General features: G+C 41.4%; 1 protein-coding gene across 1 annotated transcript; it reads right to left on the minus strand.

The window, feature by feature from the left end:
* Window positions 1-707: 707 nt before the first annotated feature.
* GMNC (geminin coiled-coil domain containing) lies at window positions 708-9,001 on the minus strand. The gene is made up of 6 exons (XM_026481689.4): window positions 8,775-9,001; window positions 7,494-7,545; window positions 6,920-7,094; window positions 4,995-5,083; window positions 3,490-3,606; window positions 708-1,942 (listed from the first exon to the last, which is right to left on the minus strand). The coding sequence occupies exons 1-6, from the start codon at window positions 8,999-9,001 to the stop codon at window positions 1,322-1,324; spliced, it is 1,281 nt and encodes a 426-aa protein (XP_026337474.2). The 3' UTR covers window positions 708-1,321.
* Window positions 9,002-9,318: the final 317 nt, after the last annotated feature.

A 9,318-nucleotide genomic window follows, 5' to 3' on the forward strand; every position in this document is an offset into this window, starting at 1 on the left:
GTTAGACTGAATTAACCTACAACATGGGCTCATACCAGAAAAAGACCACTGTGATCAGAGCAATGGTTTCTTGTGTCAACTACGAATGGCTCACGTTTAAAAAAAAAATGGTATGTAAATCTCACCCATTATACCTATAGTGTCTATCAAAACTAAAGAGAAGAGTGAGCTGGGATGCGAGTGCTGGAGTAAAGCTGATGGACCCAGCCTCAGTGTATAGAATGTTAGTGATGATCTCATCCAGCTGCTGTATCTGCAACCAGGAAAACGGAATCTTCACACTTGGGAAGAAGGCTTCTCAAGGTCAGAGCAAAAAAGTCTCATGAGGGGGCCCACAAGGTGTAACTCGCTCACACTTATTTTATCACTCCCCCCAGCACAGTGCCTGGTACATGGTAGGTATTGTACAAATATTTTGGTGGGCCTATGAATGAAAAAATGATTAAATAAATAAATGAATGAATGAGGGAGACGATGGCAGAGCTGGGCTAGACTATACTTGCAGGGCCAGAAGTCTGACCGCATCTGGACAATTAGGATGATGACTTGTTGTCACCAAACGTCCCTCAAAATTGTTCTAGTTTGAGTCATGTTGGTTAAAGAGGCAATGCCAGGTGTCTCTAGAAGCTGATACACTGTGGCACCTTTTGAAGTCATTTTAATTCTCTTTCATCTTTTAATTTATCAGCAGTATTGCTTATTCAGTAGTTCCTGCTCTTGGAAGAGGCTCTTTGTCACTTAACTTGCTGAACCGCACCACTGTGACACTGCTCATACCTACATCATGTCTTTGGGACGGATGATGGCCAAAGACCCTTGTTTCTACCCCACCCCCACGATCTGAACACTCAGCAACAGGCACGTGGACCAATAATAGTGTTCACTCTAAGGGCAGTTTTCAGAAATGAAGAGGAGCAGAATAGGATAAAAGTGAGAGGGTGGAGGCTGTGAACATTTAAACTGCTTGACGGAAGGAGAAAAGCTGTTAGATGTGTTATAATTGGAACAGCATATGCAGGCCTCAAAGGAATATTCAGGCAATTGGAAAATACCTTTTCAGGTACGGGGTGAAGGGAGGAAGTCAACAGCAGGCGTTGGTGTGTAAACAAGTCAAATTTAGGTGAAAGAAGAGTAGGCATGTTTCATTATGTATTCTTGGAAGCTGTTCTCTGCAGATTTAAGTGGGTAATTGAGAGTGACATTTAAAGTGGCAGGAGACAGTTGGGGCAAAAGCTTCCGTGTTCCCAATAGTCAGGTTCAAGTGGAAGAGAGGTCTTTGTAAACAGAGTTTATGGCAGTCTTTTGTGATAGAAGGGGGTCACTAAGACTGCTTAGGGACCCAGGTAAACTTCCAGCCTCCCTCCTCATCTCGACAAACAAAGGCTTGTCCCTGGTGGAAGGAATGAGTTTTCACATTACAGTGAGGGCTCAGGGATGTGGAAAAAGCCATCTCTGTTTTATTGGGTGACACATCAGAAGTATAGTACGGAGGAGTGTGCATCCCTTCTGGGGGATTTGAAAGTTGAGAAAGGAAGGGAAAATCTTCCCTGTGCCCGGCAGTGCTATGTGAGGGGGTTGCTCGGTCACCCCCATAGTCAATGGGCAGATCCTCCCTGGGGACATTTTCATAATCAACTGCATCATCCAGAAATGGGGGAAATGTGCTGGCAATTCTTCTGGGATGAGAGGAGTGGGCACTGTAGTTAGCTGATAAAGTGTCATCGATGGTGTTGAGGTCTTTCAACCCAAGTGTTTGAAGAACCCAAGGGTCCACAGGGGGCCCAAGTTGTTCTTCACACTTAGCAAATTCACTAGAGAGGTTTCTCTTGGCCTTTTTGTGATGGGGGATCTCAGGAGGAAAATATCTTTGCTCTTTGGGTTTCCTCTTTCCCTTTCTGAATTGTCCACATGCTTTGGAGAACTCATCTGATGACAGCAATTTCTAAGGAAGTAGTATTTGAAAATATACAGTCAGATAGTGAACCAAGATAATTTTCTTTACTGTTGTCTAATTAAAACTCCTTCACATATTTACTAGTCACCTTAATTTCTTAGAAAACGTGATTAAAATTCCATTCTCCCCCCCCCACACACACACACATACGTAAAAGTAATTGGATTAGTTTCTGTTTCTAAATTAAAATCTATAATGACAAGTAACTACCTGGAAACCATCATTCGTGTTTTTTACTAATCACTAAAAAGTTGAAAGAAATAAATAATGTCTTTAAATTTTCAATTCAGGGAAGTAATTAGTATTATAATAATGACAATAATAGCAACTATCATGTATTGAACACTGACTGCATGCATAATAATCTCATTTTATAAAATCCACTTTAGTGAGGAAACTGAGGCGCAGGCCTACTAGTGACTTACTAAGGATCATGCGGCCTAGATTAAATCGAAGTCGTCTGAATCTAGACAGAGCAACTGACTGAAACAATATCTAACACAGCTTCTTCCTATTTTGTTAACTTCCGTAGCACTCTCATGGGATATGTATTACTCTACATCTTGAACACTTGGGGAAAAGAGAGAAGAAAACTGCCTCATCAATATCATTTACTAATTTAATATATGTCCTTTTTTACAAAATGGTGACTGGAGTTAGGAGCGCAAGGTAATACCTCTAAGATGTGCTCCTTTTCTTAACAAAGCTGACTGGCTTATAACTGAAGTGTAAAGGAATCAGATATGGTACCCTTTCTTCTCTGAACTCTTATTTCCAGTGAAAATGGTAAGAAGCATCATCAATTTAAATTAAATAATATCAAATAATGCAGCTTGTCTAGCGGCAAGGTAAAGATTAATGACAGAAGCAATAATGATAACAGAATGGCAAAAAGATAACAAAAATATGAAACCCAAAAGAAAGGAAGAAGAACAGAAAGAGGCTGTGGACAAGCTATTTGTCCTTGAGTTAGAAATAGTCCATTTTAAAAGTATAAGAAAAAAGTTCACTAAAAGATAATGTAATTGACGATACCCAATCGCCAGTCAAGAGATCTGGGCTCCAGCCCTATTCATAACATTTTAGAGCTGGGGAGATTCTTAAAGGATCTTTTAGCCCCTGCATTTACAGATAAAGGTAAGTGAGGCTAAGTGACAGAGAGATTTACCAAAAGCCAAGCAGAGAATTAAAAGAACCAAGTGTCTTTCAGATCGGATTCCCACTCCAGTGTTCCATCCATTTAACTCTGTCTTTTGATTAAGCTCTGCTGTCTTAGCAATTCCTTGGACTGGCTTTTGATTCTTAAACAACTCTTTTTGTAATATATGGTTAAAATATGCAGTCTAGATACTTCCAAGAAATGATACATAAAAATTATTAAGGAAGTGCTATGTTTCTTTCAGAAAAATCCATCTAGCCTATGAATGCCTTTGAAGCCATGTGTTCAATACACCTCTTACACTTCAGCAGTTTTACCCAAATAGTCTCCGTTCTCAAATCACTGCTCTGCTTTTATAAATGAGATACTTACATACCTTGGCCTTTTCCTCAAGACATTTAACCAAAGCAGAATTCAGGTATTGTCTGAGATGATTATTCTCTTCATGTAACCTAGCAAGTTCTTCTTCCTTCTGTACCAGAGTATCTTGGAGCTGCAAAAAGCATACAATGGTGAAGGGCCCTTTGCTATATTGACTTTGTAACCTTATAATAATGCCACTGATCCTTAACCTGCTTAAACTTGATTATTATTCTATTTGTTTTATGAACCAAACCTCAGGGAGCCCTTGTCCTCTAAGGCCTAAATTCAATCTACACCCACCTACCACCCCATTGTTCAGTTTTGTGCTCTGCAATTTTTATTCATTGCAAAGTATTTGAAGAGATTATATGACTTTTAAGATTGTAACCACAAGGGGATCGGGAAGGTCTGTAGGAAAATAAGCTGCGTGCAACTGTTTAAAAATAGAAAAAGGTGTTTAGAAAGGTTTTGCTGGACTCCTTCCTTGCACGTTAAGAAAAGAAGAAAAACAAAGGGGGGGGTTGGCTTCCCTCATCTTCAGATTGATCTGTTTGTATATCCAGTAGATTAAATTACTCTCTCAGGAACAACAACAACAACAAACATGGAAAATGAAGCAATCTTTGCAAAAACTTTATAATCATCATTCCTTCTCCAAGTGATGAGCTATGTTTATAGATTAAAAAATACTATCATACTCAGTATATCATTCGGTCTCTCCAACAGTCCTCTGAGGAAGGCAGCATAAATCTTTCAATGCCATAGGTAAGGTAAAAGAGGATTCTAGAGGTCAGATAACTACAACGTGTGAAGCCAGGGCCTGACTGTAGGTCCTCCTAGAGGGTTTCGGACGGTGTTGTTGACTTTGTTGTTGTTGTTTTTCCCTCTGACACTGATCACCTCTCTTCATGTCCATCGCTCTGGACATATATCCACTTTGGTTCTAAACTGAAAGTGAACACATGAATTTAACAAGGGAAAAGAGGCATGGTGACGGTAAGGGACGATGTTAAGAATAAACTGCATCGAATCGAAGTCAGTCAGACTGAGAACGACAACTGCCACATGATTTCACTCATAGGTGGAATCTAAACAACAAAACAAATGAAGAAGGAAACAAAAAAACAGAATCAGACCCATAAATATAGAGAACAAACTGATGGCTGCCAGAGGGAAGGGAGGGGATGGGCAAAATGGGTGAAGAGTAGGGGCAGGTACGGGCTTCTAGTTATGGAATGAATAAGTCACGGGAATAAGAGGCACAGCATAAGGAATGCAGTTAACAATATTGTTGTAGCGTTGCATGGTGACAGATGGTGGCCACACTTGTGGTGAGAATCATGTACAGAGAAGTTGAATCACTATGTTATGCACCTGAAACGAATGTAACATTGAGAGTCAGCTCTACTCAAATTAAAAAAAAATTAAAAAGAAAATAAAAGTAAAAAGACAAAAAGAAAGAATCGACTACATAGGACACATTGGTGCAGTCTCAGTGTTCTGATGATCTACGCATACCTGCTTGTTTCTGTAGAGCTGAGAGGAAAGCTGGGCCTCTTCCCATGAACACGAGTTAGGAACAGGGAAACTGGAGTCACTGGATGATTCTTTGTGAAAATACCAAATGGATAACTGAGAAAACACACTTGCAGTTTTTGTGTAATACAGAGCTCACTGAAGGATTTCAGACAGTTTCACAGATTCAATTACCTTTCTAAAAATAGCTATTGCCTCCACACAGGAAACAACATATTTAAAGCCTTCCAGAAGGGATAAGCATGCTATGAAAGACAAACTTTATAGACTATATGCCAAAATGGCTGAAGGGGTGAATTTTTAGGAGCTAGGAGGTCACATTTCTTCCTAATATATAAATTCCCACCGGCTAAATTTATAAAAACCATCCCATCTGCACTATGAATTCACTCAAATATTTATTGATCCTTCCCCCACTTGGCATAACATTGTAGCCCACTGTTTTCCAACTTTCTTTCTTATTTTCTAAGGTCTAGTGCTTAATAACATAGTGTTTGGCTCTATTCTTGATGCTACCATTTTTCCCCAGGTGAAAATCTCTGCCTTCTTGCTTGCCACTTAAAGCTGATGAACATTCAGAATTATAATTTGGGATAGGCCGGTGATGAGTATTAAGGAGGGCACATATTGCATGGAGCACTGGGTGTTATACACAAATAATGAATCATGGAACGCTGCACCAGAAACTAAGGATATACTGTATGGTGACTAACATAATAAAAAAATATTATAAAAAAATAAAATAAAAATAAAATAAAATAAAAATTTGGACCTTGCTTCTCTGAAGACCTTGATGAAAATCTCAAAACTGTACGCTGAACTCATGCATTTGAAATGTCATCATTTGCATGTCTTTTATGCTTTTGTAGAGTTTTTCCCCCCATATTTGATAGCACTATAACTGCGAGTAAAAACTATGCTTGGGCATGCTATATTGGTTTACTTTGATTTTCCTCATCTAGTCTGACTCTTGCCCAGCTCTACTGAAACTGATATATTATTGAAATACTTTTGATGAAATTAGAATGATGAGTAAGGAGACAGGAATCGAATTTTATACAGTTTGGTTTCATATTCTTGGGCATTCTGTCTTCTCTGTCACTTGTGATAGAAAGATAAAACTGAACAACTCCCTTCCCGACATATAAGTGTGTTTCAATATTTTTGGGCTTTTTGTTTGTTTTTTCTCAAGTTCACACACACACACACACACACACACACACGCACACACACACACACACTAATGTGGCAGTACCAGGAGTACAGATACTTAATATTGAAGTGCCTATCAGTTTTTCTAGAAACAAGAGTGTTAATATATAAATTCCTTTAATACTTGTAAATACTGTTTACTTAGCCCCAGGTGATAATTAATACATAATTTTCCATCACAAAGTTATCTCTCCCTCCAAAGTTGAAGTCTTCTTTGAGCAAAAAGAAATCAGTTTTTTTCCTCCACTTATAGGACACTGTTCATAGAACTTCCTTAGGAAATAAAACAGTAAGTTAGTAGCTTTCCTTGCTTCTCTCTTATACCCAGAGAAACTTTCCTGAATTCCAAAAGAAATGTACCAACTGGTGTCTTGACTCCAAGATCATCTCATAGTATTGTTTATAAAACTTTGACCCAACCCAAAATCCCTCAGTGGGTTGGAAGTCTCCAGGAACTGTTAAGTGTGGGGAGAAATACGTATGGTCCAGTGGACAAGGGGAAGATTCCCATTTTCACTATCTGGTAAGTATAGAAAAGCAGGTTATTTAGGTGGTAAAATGCAGGAGTCTTTGGGCTTTCTTCAACTTCCCATAGCATCTCTTCTTCTACAGGGTTCTATCCCATGATGCTTTGCAACTACGGGTGCTGGAAAAGGACTTCAGAGCTACCAGGAAAGCAGAAGAGCAGAACTTACCCTGTGCCTGTGGTGCTTGTTGGGGCTCTCTGTCGTCCAGGAGACCAGCAGCCCAGAAAGAGACCCAAGTCTCCGTGGAAACGTCAACACTAGGTTCTGACGTTGTAGTGGAATACGGGCAATTATAGCTCTGGCCTCCTACAAAGTACTGGTCTTGGCAAGGCAGAACAGTGTTCTGTGAAAGTCAGTATGAGGGATCAGGGCGGGGGTGGGGAGGGTCCCAGGAGATGAGGTGATTGGGATTTGGAGGGGAATAAGGGTGGGAGAAAGAGACACAAATTACATGCAATGAATCCAAAACAGTACAGGTGTTAAGCATAGATTCCAGATGAATTCAAGAGGTCAAAATACATAATTACTAAAAGGGAATCAGCATCTTGGTTTACCCAGTACTTTCCTGAGGACCTCTCAGCAAAGACCAGGCTAGTATTGGATGGACTAAATTTGTAAATATCCAGGAGTATTTTCTGTTGCCATGACTGAGTCATCTAACAGGCTATCCAGGATCTAAGTAAAAGGAATTCTACTTACTGATTGAAAGACATAAAACTATTTGGCTCTTTCTAGCAAATACCTTAATTATATTTCTAATAACCTTGAAAGACAAAGAGCCCAGAATGCTAAGGCTGAAATGGACTGAACATGACATATAAGGAAATCTCCTTATTTTAGCTTCTTAGTGTCTTGCCCCATAAACTTGCCCCATTACTTCTTTCTCTGCCTGTAAATGCTACTGGATCCTACAGTGGTCCAAATGGTTTGATATGGATGTAGATACATATAGATATATTCCAGAGATAACTAAATACGTTTTGCTCCCAACTCCAAGCACAGGCACATATAGTCACTCCAAGTAAGCATATCATCAAAGCTGAAATATGTTAGTCAGCCGAGACAGCAGGCTCTAAGTCTCTCCAGCACCAGGTCTCTATGCCCTTCCAAAGTTATCTTGCCACTACTAACTGCCTGGCATGTATTCTTCACTGTGTTCTGAGCCAGTGAACACCCTCCTGCCCCCGACTCCTCAAACTTCAAACACACACTCTTTCCAAATGTCCAAGCAGGGGCAGGTATGCAGCCTTCCTGGGTTAATTTGTACAACAGCCCGTTCTTAATTATTTGTCAATGTTTAATCAGGTAAAAAGTCATTCATTTCAGCAGAGCCCAGCTTTGGACAAACTCCTTTTGACCACTACAAGTCTTTTGTTGACTTGAGGACTTTCTTGGGCATGACATAAACAGAGAGAAAATAAATAAGAAGAGAGAGACACAGAGAAAAGTTACTTAAGTCACAATTTGTTAATATTCCAGTAAGTTAGGTTTTGAAAAAGTCCACTCTTAAAGCAAGTGCAGACCAAAGAAATTCAACCCAAAGTTTATCAAAGGGCTATTTTCTTTTATTGTAAAAGCATGTTTGTAGGCTCTTTCCCTGGGGTTATTATTGAAATCAAAGCTGAACTATTATGCAATTGACACCTGAGAAGAAAACAAATCTCAAATACCCCTAGACAAACTCAAATCCAAGTGTTTGCAAATATGTGCATAATCTAGAGAAACAGGTGGAAAGAAAAGTGAGTGCACGTTTAGAGGGAAAGAAAGTTGGGAGAAAGTACAGAGAGTAGAAATAACACAGCTGGTGAAAGGATGAGAGAGATGGGGAATGAGAGAGAGAGACAGAGACAGAGAAGATAGGGGAGAAGAAAAAGCAGATGGGGCAGCAGAGAAGACCCCTTTTAATGGGCAGGTAGCAGAGAAATCTTGCATCCAAGGAGGAAGAAATTCTTGCAAAGCTTGCTAGCTCTCAGAGCCCCCAGATTTCCCCAGCGCATTACCTAACCGCCAGCTCCTCACTTACCATCTTGCAGTGGAAGAAGGCGCTGCAGAAACTGAGCCCTCAATTTTTCGGAAAGCCGGTGGGAGCTTTAAATGGGACTGAGGGGAGGAGCTAGGAGAGGCGAGTTCTAATCTGCGGGAGCTCCCAGTGACGCCGGGGACTCCCGGAGAGCGCCGCCCTCTGATTTGGTGAGAGGCTGTCAAACTGGTGACGTGGGTCAGGAGACATCGAGACAAAGTCACGGGCATGCAGGGCGACTGGCATGCAGGGCGACCGGCATGCAGGGCGACCGCCGCGCGGGGACCTGGAGACCTGCCGCGGCGCTCGGCGTCCCCGTGCGTTGCGCGGCTTCGAAACCCGCGCGGTGCTAGCTCGCTGCCGGCTCGCTGCCGGCTCTTTGCCCGCGGTCGGCTGGGAGTTGGGGTGGGCGGGGACCGTGCGGCCGGCCCGATGGGGCGAACCCGGCTCCCGGGGCAGGGCGGGGCGGGGCGGACTGGTCGGCCCCGCAGCCTGGGCAGCCTGGGCGTTCTGGTTGAGAAAGCCTAAAGCAGACTTGGGGAGCAGA

This window comes from Ursus arctos, unplaced genomic scaffold, assembly GCF_023065955.2.
Source record: "Ursus arctos isolate Adak ecotype North America unplaced genomic scaffold, UrsArc2.0 scaffold_4, whole genome shotgun sequence".
Lineage (NCBI taxonomy): Eukaryota > Metazoa > Chordata > Mammalia > Carnivora > Ursidae > Ursus > Ursus arctos.